The sequence below is a fragment of the Alosa alosa genome, chromosome 12, assembly GCF_017589495.1.
Source record: "Alosa alosa isolate M-15738 ecotype Scorff River chromosome 12, AALO_Geno_1.1, whole genome shotgun sequence".
Lineage (NCBI taxonomy): Eukaryota > Metazoa > Chordata > Actinopteri > Clupeiformes > Clupeidae > Alosa > Alosa alosa.
The window spans coordinates 12013084-12028083 of NC_063200.1; the positions used below are offsets into that span (position 1 = coordinate 12013084).

At 44.6% G+C, this 15000-nt stretch overlaps 2 protein-coding genes across 2 annotated transcripts in view; one reads left to right on the forward strand and one right to left on the reverse strand.

The window, feature by feature from the left end:
- dbh (dopamine beta-hydroxylase (dopamine beta-monooxygenase)) overlaps positions 1-11601 on the forward strand; it is a 22108-nt gene extending 10507 nt beyond the window's left edge. The window contains exons 6-12 of the mRNA XM_048259024.1: positions 2270-2436; positions 3558-3701; positions 4117-4155; positions 4766-4825; positions 6508-6635; positions 9588-9747; positions 11112-11601. Of these exons, the coding sequence (XP_048114981.1) occupies positions 2270-2436; positions 3558-3701; positions 4117-4155; positions 4766-4825; positions 6508-6635; positions 9588-9747; positions 11112-11246 (833 nt within the window). The 3' untranslated portion in view covers positions 11247-11601. The remainder of the gene's footprint in view (positions 1-2269; positions 2437-3557; positions 3702-4116; positions 4156-4765; positions 4826-6507; positions 6636-9587; positions 9748-11111) is intronic.
- Positions 11602-11749: 148 nt separating this feature from the next.
- Positions 11750-15000, reverse strand: part of sardh (sarcosine dehydrogenase) — an 82856-nt gene continuing 79605 nt past the window's right edge. The window contains exon 22 of the mRNA XM_048259347.1: positions 11750-13064. Within this exon, the coding sequence (XP_048115304.1) occupies positions 12897-13064 (168 nt within the window). The 3' untranslated portion in view covers positions 11750-12896. The remainder of the gene's footprint in view (positions 13065-15000) is intronic.

Genomic DNA, 15000 nt, shown 5'->3' on the forward strand with positions numbered 1-15000 from the left:
TTCATCCTCCCGTTTCATATTATTTTACGCTTCCATTCAGCATGTTCACCTCATTTTTCATTTCCTTTTCTTGATCTCCTCTCTCTCTCTCTCTCTCCTCTCCTCCCCTCTCTCTTCTGTAACACACACACAAACACACACACACTCTCTCTCCTCTCTTCTCACACACACACACACACACACACACACACACACACACCCTCTCTCTCTCCTCTCTTCTCTAGCACACACTCTCTTTCTCCTCTCTTCTCCAGCACACACTCACTCTCTTCTCTCCTTCTGACTCACCCTCCACTCATCTTTTCTTATTTCTCCTCGTATTCTATCATTCATCTCAAGCGTTGTCATCACCCAAGCTTTACACGTCATTCATCAACTCAACCCCCTCCCCCCACCCCACCCCCCCACCCTGTTGCTTCATGCTTCATTCTCTTCATGGGGAGACAGATTGGGAGAGAAGGAGGGAGAGAAGGGAGAGAACGAGGGAGAGAGAGAGAGAGAAAGAGAGAGAAACGATCTCTTTAAAATTCTGAAAGCACCTGAACAGCAGTCCCAAGAACTCACTCCATTTTGAGGCACTGAAAACCCATATGCTGAACCCTAATAAGAGTCCTGAAGTGAACTAATTCAATGACAACAATTAATAAACATCAAAGCTCAGTCCAGCGCTGCTTCCCAAACATCAATTAGAGTCAACAAAATAATGACTCAAGCAAAAAAAGAAATATGAACAACATTGGGCAAACCAAATCACCAACCAAAGTATAAATGCCTATCTGTTATGAAATTAATTCCTATCTGATCTTAAGTATCTAATTTCTGTCAGAGACATGAAGCTGAGTTATTTCTTGACCAAGTACAAGCTCAGTGACCACAATCCAGCAATAGAAACCGGCAGACCCAGAAAAACCTGGCTGCCAAGAGAACAAAGAATAATGTGGTCGCTGTCAGGCAGAGACGGTTGAGAGAGTGGAGCAGAGTCCAGAGTGCCCTCTCTGGAGTGGAGTGTGTGAAGTATGAAAACATGAAGACGGCATTCTTCCCCAAATTCCAAATAGGTATCCCACATCTTCAAGATTGTGACAACAGTGAAAAAATGGCCATACTGATGTAAACACACATACGCATACACGTACATGCACACACGCACGCACGCACGCAGGCACGCAGGCACGCAGGCACGCAGGCACGCACGCACGCACGCACGCACGCACGCACATACACACACACACCATCCTATTATTACTCTTGTTCTTTACTTCTGTTAATTCTAGATCCTCTATACCCCCCATACAGTCATGCTAATAAAGCAATTTTAAATTTGAATTTGAGAGAGGGAGAGAGAGAGAGAGAGAGAGAGGGAGAGAGGAGAGGAGGCAGAGAGAGAGAGAGAGAGAGAGAGAGGAGAGGAGGCAGAGAGATTGGGAGAGAATGAGAGAAATAGAAGACAGGGTAAGAGAAGCAGTTAGAGAGAGAAAGAGATGGAGAGAGGGAAAGAGAGAGACAGAGAAGGAGGGGAGAGAGAGAGAGACAGAGGGAGAGAGTAGGAGAGAGAGGGGAAAAGAAACAGTGAGAGACTCCACTCTTCATTTTCCATGTGCTACTCTTCTTTTCTCTTCTCCCCTCGCTTTTATATTCCTCTATCATCATCTATCTTTCACCCTCTCTCGTGTCATTTCATCTTCTCCTCTGTGCTCCCTTCTTCCCTTCTGATCTGCATGGATCTTTCTACTCTTCTTTTTCTTTTTGTCCTTCTTTTCTTTTCCTCTTTTCCCCCCCATCTCAGCCCCCCCCCCCCTTCCCTCCTCCCTCCCCCCTCCCCAACAACACAGCTTCCTACTCTAATTCCCAGACACTGATTTCAGTGTTCTCTCATTTCTCTCAAGTACATGTCCATCCGTCTGTGTAAACCTGTGCTAGCACAAGCGCATCTTCTGTGGGAAATCAATGTGTGTGAATAGAAGTGGGCAGGCCTGGGCTGGCTTGCAAAGGTCTGTTTATTTATGTGTGTGTGTGTGTGTGTGTGTGTAAATAGGAGTGGGCAGGCCCGGGTTGGCCTGTATTTATAGGTCAGGCCTGTGCAGTTTGGGAGAGGAGAAGAATACATCAAGAGTTCAGATACGTCCAGAGGGGGTGTATGTGTGTGTGCCTATGTGTTTGTGTGCCTATGTGCATACTGTTTGTGTGTTTGTGCACTGTGTATGTATTTATGTGTGTCTGTACACATACATGCGTGTGTGTGTGTGTGTGTGTGTGTGTGTGTCTGTAGGTCGGCGTGACTCCTCTGGCATCCGTCTCCACTACACCCCGCGATTGCGGCGTTTTGACGCGGGCATCATGGAGCTGGGCCTGGTCTACACCCCCATCATGGCCATCCCACCGCGTCAGAGCACCTACCTACTCACTGGCTACTGCACAGCCAAGTGCACTCAGACGGTCAGTGTGTGTGTGTGTGTGTGTGTGTGTGTGTGTGTGTGTGTGTAGTGATTCCAGCTACCTCTTCACTAGCTACTGCACAGCCAAGTGCACTCAGACGGTCAGTGTGTGTGTGTGTGTGTGTGTGTGTGTGTGTGTGTGTGTGTGTATGTGTGTGGTGATTCCAGCTACCTCTTCACCAGCTACTGCACAGCCGAGTGCACTCAGAGGGTCAGTGTGTGTTTGTGTGTGTGTCTGTGTGTTTGCATGGATATATGTGTATGTGTGTGGTGATTCCAGCTACTACCCCAACACAGCCCACACACTTGACCTGTCGTAACTGCCATCATTAACACAAACAGATGCAAGATGCATTAGAGAACGATCTTGTCTGTGTGTGTGTGGCCTATCCCCCGTGCCAGAGCAACTACTTAATCACTAGCTACTACATGGCCAAATGCACTCAGACGGCCAGTGCCACTCACACCATGGGCTCTGTGCAGTCTTATAACATTGCAATGATTCACACGGCGCCTGTCCCTTGTCACCTCAAAAGTTGAAGTTGTTTACGTTGCCAGTGGTTAATTTGCCTGTAATTACATTACCTTTCAATGTTCTCTTGTCGCCTCAGTCTATTATGTCGTTTTGTGTTTTGTCTATTTATGTCTATAACGTAATGTCTACCGCTACACTTTGAGCTACAGTAGATATGGTCTTAATGATAATAAAGTTCACTGTGACTTTGGCTTGGAGACTCACAACAGTAAACCTTGCTCTCATTATTCATCATTATTCACCATTCATATGCATTCATTAAAGACCAATACAGACTGGACGGATTAACTACCATCGTCTTTTGACAGTTGAAATGGCCACAATAGATGTCTAAGAATGTAATTACTGCACTTGTTTTTTATTTCTTATATCAAACATAACACATAAGGTGATCATTTATCTGCTTTTTTGGGATGTCAAAAAAGTTGTTTAGTGTGGCTTGGACGACTCAGTAAAAAGTTAGACGTTTTTGAAAAGGCAGCAGGAGGGAACGATTACTCAGCGTTTGCACTTGACGTCTTGTCCCAGCTGCCTGGTCCTTCTCCTTCTCCTTCTCCTTCTCCATCTCCGTCTCCTCTGCCCTCCAGGCTCTGCCTCCAGGGGGAATCTTCATCTTCGCGTCCCAGCTGCACACACACCTGGCTGGGCGAGCGGTGCAGACGGTCCTGGTGCGCGGGGGCCGGGAGGTGGAGATGGTGCAAGAGGACAAACACTTCAGCACACACTACCAGGTGGACACAGATTAATGGATAGCCCTTCCTATATGTTCAGATTATTTTATAGAACATCCTTTATGTTTATATTTGAATAGCCCACCCTATATATTCAGATTATTTATAGCCCATCCTATATATTCAGATTATTACTTTTTATTTTATAGTCTCTACGCAAGCACACACACACACACACACACACACACACACACACACACACACACACACACACACACACACACACACACACACACACACACACACACACACACATTCCCAGTAATTACAAAGCACAGCATTATCACTGGTTCTGTCAGTGTGCCACAGTAGGACAATGTCATTGGGCTTGATAGTAAAATCCATTAATAAATAATGAGCACGGAATGATGTTCTTAAGACAGCTCCTGATGGATAACACTGTTTTGGCCCCCAGATAATCCGGACTTTGGAGAACATGGTGAATGTTTTGCCGGTGAGTAGTTGCTGGGTTTGCCTTGGCTTGGTTTACCGCGAGGAGGCCGTTTTAGTGTTGGTGTGATACACGCGTGGTGGAGGAGGATCTGAGGCGGACTGAAATAGACAAGCGAGAGAGAGAGATAGAGAGATAGAGAGAGATAGAGAGAGAGAGAGAGAGATAAAGCAGACATCACAGGAACTGCCCGGGGCCTGCAAGCCAGCGACAAAAGCACAGAACCATTGCATTTACTGTGTCAATAGCAGCGCCTACACACATACACACACACAGGCCCACACACTCAATAAGAGACCAGGCAGACCAGCTCTCTCGCACGCACACACACACACACACACACACACACAAACACAAACAAATATAAACAGATGTTTTATGTTTGTGCTCTGCCCTTTCATCTCCCTCGCCTTTGCTCTCTTTACATCTCTTTCTTTTCTAAAAGAAATCTCTCTCTCTCTCTCTTCCTCTGGAGTTTGTTCATATTTATAGGGTGAGAAAGGTGAAAGGTTTTAATGTTTGTGTTTTGCACTATCATCAATTATACTCACCCTTCCTCACTTTGTCCCCCCCCCCCACCTCTCTCTCTCCCTTGGTGTGTGTGTATCTATAGGGTGATGCCCTCATAACAAAATGCACGTACAACACAGAGGACAGAAACAAACCTACAGTGGTGAGTACTGTACTCCCTTTACATGGTCCCCACATACACCAGCTTTGCCCCCTTATACACGCACACACACACACACATACTACACATATACAATACACACACACACACACACACACAACGAAAACAATATGGCCAAACCTAAATAGAATACGCACACGCATGCATTCACATACTGTACTGTTGGTGATTGTCGATGACACACATAGCCAATAAAGTTCAATGTTTCCCAAACAGCACCCAAGTACGCGTGAATGCACAGAAAAATATAATTATCACATCTCAGTGCATAGTGTGCATGTGCAAACCACTGACTTGTGCTGATCATCCATAACCTTGTAAAATGAGTCAATCCTGCAGCTGTTGTCATCCATGGCACAATTCCCATAATACACACACACACACACACACACACACACAGCATCACCCACTCACTCACAGAGCGTCACACACAGTATGAAATGTGTCTTGCCAGGGTCACACAGGGATCCCAGGTACACACGAGTGAGTTTGCAAGGTCTCTTTCCCTGTTCCCACTGCCCCTCCACCCCCTTACATAACTTTCATCCGGTGTCCCCATGCTGCCAAACATGACAAAATACACTCCTCTAGAGGGGACTACACCAGGTGTGAGTCGCCCTGTCAACTCAACAGCTGCCCCTAAGTCTCCACTTGTCACAGTTGAGTAGAATTACAGAATTACAGTAGCAATAGAACACAGCACACCGGTGTAAATGTTCGGGTCCAGAAAGTAAAAGTCCTGCCATGTATTCACTCGGCACCATCGTGCCCGAGCACCCGAAATGGAATGATTTGGATCCAGCGACGACCCTGTGTTCTTTTTAAGCCGGAGCCGTTGCAAATTAGTGTGGACGAACATAAAAACATGAGTCCATCAGGCCCTCTGGCCTCAGGGATGGTCAGCACCCTGTCCACACGACAGACAGATTAAACTAATCAGTCTGGACTCTGCTGAACTGATTTGCGACAGGGCTGAGGAGGACCATAGACAAAAACAAACCCAACGTTAAAACACAGCCATTAAAATATTAGTTGGAGTGAGGGGGGGTTGTGTCGCACTGCAGGTGGACAAGGGTCATTGATTGACAGTCATATATTTTATTTGGGTGGGGTAAATAAGCCAAAGTAGAGTCGTGTTACAAGCTGCCTCCACACAATTCAAAAACACATTGAACAGAGTTAAACTTTGGATTCGTGCGGGAAATAAATTGAACTGCCCATTGAAAACAGCAGCAGTTCTAATTATGGTGACTCATTCTCCCAAATCACTTGGGGCTTAAGCACATCCGTGTTAAGAGTCATCTTGTGGCAATTTCATCCAACAGCTAACACTCGGTTGGTCATTTTGTGCATTAGGGAAACTTGACCAAACTTAATGAAAACTTCAGAAATGTATTGTATTGCGTTCACTCATTTCAATTGTTTTTCCTTTTACTCCTTTTCCTTTCCTTTTGAGTTCTTTAATTTGATTCTTGCTTAGAAGAATGAGATTTATTGACATTAGAACATACGACTTGATTCCCTGGGCCATATACACACCAAGAAGTATTCATACAAAGATTCATAAATAGTCAGTTTTTATCGTATTCATGTACAGTACAGTATGTATCCAAATTTAAGACATAAGCAAACGATTTCCTCTTCTTTGTCTTGTGTGGTGTCAGGGTGGCTTTGGCATCGAGGAGGAGATGTGTGTGAACTACGTCCACTACTACCCACGCACACAGCTGGAGCTGTGCAAGAGTCACGTGGACCCTGGATACCTGCAGAAGTACTTCAGCCTCATCAACAGGTACAGCAGCTGGAGGCAGACCGGCAGGCTCATGGCTCTTCATCAGTGGGGCTCTGATCTTAGCTCTGACCCCGGGGCATCTCCTTATACATCTGATATACACCACACACCACACATGCACGCACGCACATACATATACACACACACACAAATAAATATATATATATATATATATATATTATATAAATATTTTTCCCCGTGTCTGGACGCACACACACATATACACATGCACGCACACACACATACACAGACACAAATAAGTAAGGCATAATGTATAGAATGCCGGTCATTATCGGGAAATAGGTCCTAACAGGGCGAACCGGACCACGACGTGCAGCGGAGGGGTCTTGTTCCGCCCTGAAGGGACCTATTTTACCGATAATGACCGGCGTCCTATACATTATCCCGCTTATTACACGGCTACTTGCCAAAACGAAACTATAAACTCCCCACGATATGACTCTTTAGCCCACATAGCCTAGGCTATAGCCTATTTGTTACCGTTTCATTGTGGCTTTTGGTGAGAAACAAATAGTTCGCAACAGCACACGCTGAATTTGAATCAAACATTCTTTAGAACACAGCTGATCAACTGTCTGCTTTCACTTTTGAATGAAGTTCCAGTCCTTGCGCAGTAATATGAAAGACGTGAATTAGAAGCACAAAGCCCATTTTCCTTGACAGCGGTCTGTTATACTTAGCAACGGTCTGTTATTGAGAATTAGCAGACCACCTAACGTTGGGAAGGCCCATTCAAGTGAATGGAGCATTCTGCAGCACTCTGAAGAGCTGTGTAATATATAAATGTATTACACGGCTCTTCATAATGCTGCAGAATGTTCCATTCACTTGGACGCATGCACACACACATAGAGTATATATATTCTTTCCCCTATGTCCGGGATACAACCTTGGTTGAGCAGCTGATGCTACAGGCTTTGAACACTGCATTCTTCAATTCAATTTCCTCTATAGTGCCATAATGTATGAGTATGTGTTCTACAGAGCCTGGAAGGAAGGAAGGAAAGAAGAAGGGAGGCAAGGAAGGAAGAGATAGATAGATAGATAGATAGATAGATAGATAGATAGATAGATAGATAGATAGATAGGAGGGAATGTGAACCTTGATCACCCTAGATCTATTTCAGATACACACAGGAGAGATGTTGAATTTCTAGTGCAATAGGTAGGGGATTTATCACACCTGTTAATTAACACCTAAGCGTATTTACTATCAAAAAATGCAACACCAACAAAGCAACCTTTGTGGGCAAAAATCCTCATCAACAGAACAGCTTTCGAGAGCATTTCACTGGGGTGATCAAGCAGGCACCTACCTTCATCGGTGCTCCACTAATAAGGAGGTCCTTAATGATGAATGAGTAAATTACGCATTTACAGTATATAGAGCTTTTCTACTCCATACTCAATTTTGTGCCTCACATTCACACACACACACTCGTACACCAATGGCAGAGGCTGCCATGCAAGGTGCCAACCTGCATATCAGAAGTAGTTTGGGGCTCAGTATCTTGATAAGATAAGATAAGATAAGATAAATAATATAAGGCTTTAATGTCTTTTAGGTAGAGAAATACCGTATGTCTTGGGCAAATCGAGAGAGTGTGGTTACACAAATTAGAAAACATACATTAACACAGAAGGTGAGCTAACACCAATGAACACAGAGACATACAGTATAAACATAGATATAGGCTAACTTCACATCCACACAAACATAGCAAAGTCCCAACCCACACACACCCACCCATACTTGTACCCACACACATACACACACAGCCTGCCCCCCCCCCCATACTGCTACAATCCAGTTAATATTGCACATCAAATTGCACAGTCTGCATGTTAATAGTTAATACTGCACATGATATTGCACAGTCTGCATGTTATTAGTTATTATTGCACATGATATTGCAGTTTGCATGTTATTAGTTAATATTGCACAGTCTGCATTACACACACACAGCCCTATTCTAAACAGCATCTTAACACTATGGTAATATTGCACATGATAATATTACAATAGAGACCTATACATCTTGCTCAAGGACACTTCGATAGGGTCAGGAGGGGTGTGGGCTCGAACCAGCGACCCTCTGGTGACTGGACACTCCTCTACCTCCTAAGCACCGCCGCTCCATAGTATATATGAGAATCCGAATTTCTCACAGATCTATTTAAAGCCCTGTGGAACAAGTCTTGTCATGCATATTACTGTAAAATAAAATGGCATGGCATTCAAAAGGACTACCACGGTCCTCTGGTAAACGCCACTGAAGTGATACACATCTGAAGAACCCCTATTTGGCCTTTAGAAACAAGAAAGAGCTCTTTGAATGAAAAAAGAAAAAAAAAAATGTAGGCCCTTCAGCGTTTTAAAAAATGATTTTGAGATTGGGCAGAATGAGGAAACACGGCTATAAAAAGCCTCCCAGCATCCTATAAAAAAACACAAACAAGCACCTGGCTCCACAGGCTGGCTATTCACACATGACAGTAAGAGTAAGTAAGAGTCCTCTCTGAATGGAGCTGGAGAGAGGCTCTTATCTAGCTTGAACAGAAATGGAAATGTGATCTACTGTTGTTACATTGAGGTTTCTACTGGGCTTTTATAGCAGCTGATGCTTATTCACAGGGATTTTACAAGCTCCACTCCTTCACTGGTGGTACTCAGGATGTTGACCCCTCAATTTCGCACTTTCTTCACAAGCACCTGTACACACACACATGCACACACAAACACATGCGTACACACAGATGCGCACACATACATGCACACACAGATGCGCACACATACATACACACACACGCAAGTGTACACACACACACACACACACACACTCACATGAGTGCAAGCGTGCACACACACACATACACACACACACACACACTCATGTGCACACTCACACCTATTCTGCCTGGCTTCTCCAGGTTCCATGGGGATGATACGTGCACCTGTGCCCAGCCCGACGTGATGGAGCAGTACAACTCCCTGCACTGGGACGCCTTCAGCGCCGAGGTGCTGGACTCACTCTACACCACTTCCCCCATCTCCATGCACTGCAACCAGTCTACCGCAAAGCTTTTCCCTGTGAGTACACACACACACACACACACACACACACAACCTCCCCATCTCCATGCACTGCAACCAGTCTACCGCAAAGCTTTTTCCTGAGTACACACACACATACACACACAACCTCCCCTATCTCCATGCACTGCAACCAGTCTACCACAAAGCCTTTCTCTGTGAGTACACACACACACACACACACACACACACACACACACACTACCTCCCCCATCTCCATGCACTGCAACCAGTCTACCGCAAAGTTTTTTCCTGTGAGTACACACACACACACACACACACACACATGCATACGCACAAACTACCTCCCCCATCTCCATGCACTGCATCCAGTCTACCGCAAAGCTTTTCCCTGTGAGTACACACACTCACACACTACCTCCCCGTGCCGACATAAGAGCTGAGCGGTGCTCTCCGTTCCTGTCCACCCACCCCCTACTAGCAACGCAAATTCACCACCATCTTGATGTGTAGAAAACAATGGAAACAAAGCAGAAGTCGAATGTGGATATCACAGTACACAACACTGATGAGTACACACACACTCACACACACACACACACACTCACACTCACAACACTGATGTCAGTGCTGGTGTGTGGCTGGCTTGACTCACTCACTAACATCAGTCTCATTTACTCACATAATGACATTCTGTGACATCATTTATATAACATCACAATCTCATTCTCTGACATCACAAATGATTTCTGTGACATCATTGACATTCACTGACATGACAATTGTATTACCTGATGTCACAATCTTATTCTACAACATCTCAGTTGTGTTGCACAGTCTATGGCTCACATTTAACCCTTAAAGGAGTACGGTCACACTGGTGTGACGGGAATGTTGGGAAATTAACATTCTAAAGAATATCTGAGTTCATTGAATTCAACATAGAATTTTAGAACCTTCAATTGTTGCGGAACTTAGAATGTTCAAAAACCTACACCTTTAAGGGTTAACTCACATTTCGTGACATGACCCTGACATGCCAACTTCCAAAACAATCCCACTCGACACTTTGACACTCATTCTCTCTGAGGAAGTAGGAGGTTTCTACTATACGTGCTCTCAGAAATCCTTTCACAGCAGTCCAGCCCCATAGGGCCGTTTCCAGGCACTGCTAATGACAATTTACATATTTTGTCAGTCAACTCATTTATAAACCCAAATTAAACAGTACTTTCAGAAATGTTCAATACGGTAATTTCACTATAGTTTAATGTGTATAATGTATGGTGTGTGTGTGTGTGTGCGCATGTTTGTGAGCCAATGTATGTGTTTATTTCTATGTATGTGTGTTTATGTACATGTGCCTGTTTGTGCATTTGTGCTCGTGTGTGTTGTGTCAGGGTGATTGGGACAGACAGGAGCTGCCCCAGGTCACTAGCCGGCTCCAGAGGCCACTCTACCCCTGTGAGGTCGGGGGACGCCCTGCCACGCCCCCCTCAGGCACCCCGATGGAGGTGAAACCTGACCAGTGGTAACGCCCAGGAGTAGGACACCCTTCCTGGGGTCGGCGTGTACACATCTCCCCCCTCCCCCACTGCTCCTCTGGAGGTTCTGTCTCTGTCAGAGACCAGTCCCTAATAGGGAATATAACCTTGAGGTGGTAAAAAATGTCTGAAACAGTCAAGAGTGTGTCCAAATTTAAAAAGCAATTGTCTTTAGATAGTGTGAATAAATTGTGGTATGCTGTGTAATGATTCTCTTTTACATGTTACCTTGCCTAATAGCAATGCTATATGCCCGCTTGTGGTGGTTGGCTCTTCCATTTCTTTTGCCTGAGGAAGACCCAGCAGGGTCGAAACGTTGCAACACATTAAATATATGGGAGTTTTAGCAGAGTGCGGGCATCTCATTCCTTTGCCGTTCTAGTTCCATTTGCCCTGCACCTCACCGGTGGGGATGTGCACACTTCCACTACTACTCAATGGCTCTTCCATTTAACCATGTCATTTTATGAGGAACATAGTGAGGATAAGAAATGTGCATAGAACATAAATCTTTATTTCCAACAGCACAGGTTTGATGACGGTGCACTCTGCACACAGTCTGGACAGAACTACTTACTGCATGTACAGTATATGTCACACTCAAAGCATTAGTGGCCAGCAATTAGTGTTTCTACTTGGCTTTGCATAAAATACTTCAGTAGGAAGGCTGGCATAGATTGATATCAAATCGGTTCTCTTTGTGATTAAAAAGGGAATGACTGCAAGGTGCTGCATGCGCAGCTATACACTATTCATCTCTAACCTTGCAAGATACAAGCACGATATTGAGCGAGGCAATATCCCATAATAATGCTTTGCTATTGCTTTAGCAACTATCCCTCAGGAACTAGCTGCAGATTGGCAGAACATAACTCTCACATTCACTTTCATTTAAGACTCTCAAGAAATTGTAGTGGATTATAACTGGTGGTGTTGTCATTGTGTGAGTAATCAAATGGTTACTTATGTATGTATGTATGTACATTGGACATGTAATTACATTATGTATGTAGATTAGCTCTATTCCATCTGTTTAATTAAAAAACACTGACCATCGTACAATTTTACATTCGGCAGTACATAATCACTTCAAAGTCCAATGTTGGTAGAAAAAGAAAAAATAACACAAATGCACAAAATAAATGAGATTTGACTGCTATCTAGCACAAGATCTGCTGTATGGTATCCTGACAGTACAACAAGCAGCACCACAGTCCTCTGAGTTACCTGAGGCTACAGCATCTGTTGTTTAATACTCTGACTGGTGATTAAAAGGTACATTAAAAAGACATTGAAAAACAAAAGTATTTCTTTACAAAATCACTGAAATTCTTTGCTTTTTTAGAAAAAAAGACTTGGTATCCTTGACTTTAAGGCACAAACGGCTTATTTCTCACCATAAAATGTGGGTGAGATCAGGGCGGGTTTATAACCATGTGGCCGTGATCAGGGCAGGTTTATAACCCTCCCCTTTCAGACCCTCATGGTATCTTTGTGCGGCTCAGCTCACAACAATCCTCTGACGTGATTGGTGCATGTCAACACCCACTCCGCCCACCTCCAGCTGTAGACACGCCCACCCTCCCCGTGCGGGGCAAAAGAAGAGGGGCGGGGGTAGGGAGGTAGAGGGGGGGGGGGCAGTTACATCCTGGCCTTGTGCAGATGGCTTTGATCCAGGGGCGCGTCGTAGATGCCCTTCACCCGCTTGTTCTCGGGGTCGAAGGGCGACTTCAGGTGGGCTTTGGCCTTGTACACCACCCCCATTCGCTCCAAGGTGAACTCTCCACTGCGCACAAAGTCAGGGTTCGCCTAAGGAGTGACACACACACACACACACAAATAAATATGAAGACCCACAATAAACATGAAAAAGATGCAATACAGAAATATGAAAGGTTAATTCAATACTGAAAGCTGCAGAATAATACTGAAACACTTCAGCTGCACAACACACACACACACACACACACACACACACAGGCTTCTCTCTGCACTGGGTGCTGTGATCTATAAAGTGTGGCTGAAATATGTGCTCGGACTGAGAAGTGGAGGCTTCAATGGCGGCATTCTCATTCCATCCACCTGTCTGGCCTGCCCGCCACTGAGGTAAACGGCGCCCTTTAAAATGCCTCCTCCCTAAAGGCCCGTCAATCAGTGCACCCGCGTCTCAATGTCAGAGCACCGCATCCCTGTCTCTCTCTCTCTCTACTCGGTCACTTGCTTTAGTCTTATAGTCTCTCAATCCTTTTCATCTCTCTCTCTGTCTATCTCTGTTTCACACACATATACACTCTGTATTCCTCTCTGTTCCCTACACTCTTTTGGTTCTTGTCGGCTAATCTTTGGGAGGCCTCCTCTCACTGCGATGCTCTTCACGGCTAATGCTGCTGTTCTGTCGTATTGACATCTTTATACTGTATATACAGTATGAAGGTTTACAGAGAGCAGCTGCCAATGTTATCAACCAGATCAGAGCCGGAACAGGGCCAGATCAGAACCGGATGAAAGCCAGATGTTCTGTGCTTCACACATTCCACAGCTCACACTCCACCCACTCTGACCCCAAACAGACATCACAGGACAGATCCATTTGACCTATACAACCTTTGACCTAATCAGCGTCCAGTTGACCTTTGTTCTTACTGACGTGCAAAGACTATTGAGAACAGAAACTGATAGAGACCAAAGCCCTGATTCCTGGACTGGCAATTCGAGCTGAATTCGAGCAAATTGGCATAGTTACATTTCCTTTTTGTACTTTTCCCCTCTGTTAAGCTAATGACTCTGTCAGATGTGTGGTTTTATGGTTATGGCTGAGGATTTATGGAGCGATGGGAATCCATGATGGGATCAAAGATGGGCATGAGAGGGGAGGAGAGGAGAGAGGAGAGGAGGAGAGAGGAGAGGAGAGAGGAGAGGAGAGGAGAGAGGAAAGGAAAGAGGACAGGAGAGGAGATAATAGAGGAGAAGAGAGAGAGGAAAAGACAGACAAGTGAAGGGAGTAAATGATTCTGCTGCATCTGTGGGGCTGACGATGAGAGCATTGCGCAGAGCTGGGTGGAGTGTGTGGAGGGGCAGTGGAGTTGTGGGGTGGAGGGGGCAACGGAGCTGTTACTACTGATGTGGCCACTGAAGGAGGGGCAGGGGCGAGGACATGGGCACAGCATGGGCACAGCTTGGGCAAGGACATCTTCAGAGACTTTTTATCACTTATTCATTTTTATTACTGGATTATCGGATTACTTGTTATTTTATAAATAACATGGTGATTTTTCTCTACATAAATTGATTGATTCATTGATAAATTGATTGATTAGTTAGTTGATTGATTGATTAATTGATTGATTAGACTGCAAATGACTCAAATGGACCAGACCCAGATCCGCCCCAAATCAGAGGTGTGCTTTCCGTGGGTATTATTATTTTTTGGGTATTATTATTTGATATATCTTTACTCAGTAAAAGCAACACAACAGCAATTTGATTGCTATTACCTGGAATACACAATTAAATAGCATGACACAATTAAATAACATTTTAATGTTTTTAGACTTAGAGATATAGCATTTTGGAACCAAACTCTTCATATATACGGACTGCTATTTTTCAGCATACTAAATAGTAAATGTCGGGCTTGTGCAAAATTCCAGAATTGAATTGAAACTGGCTCTTAAATTCCAATTCAATTCTTGAATTTCACTTGCATTTCAATAGAGTACCGAAGCGTTGCCAAGGCAGCAATTTC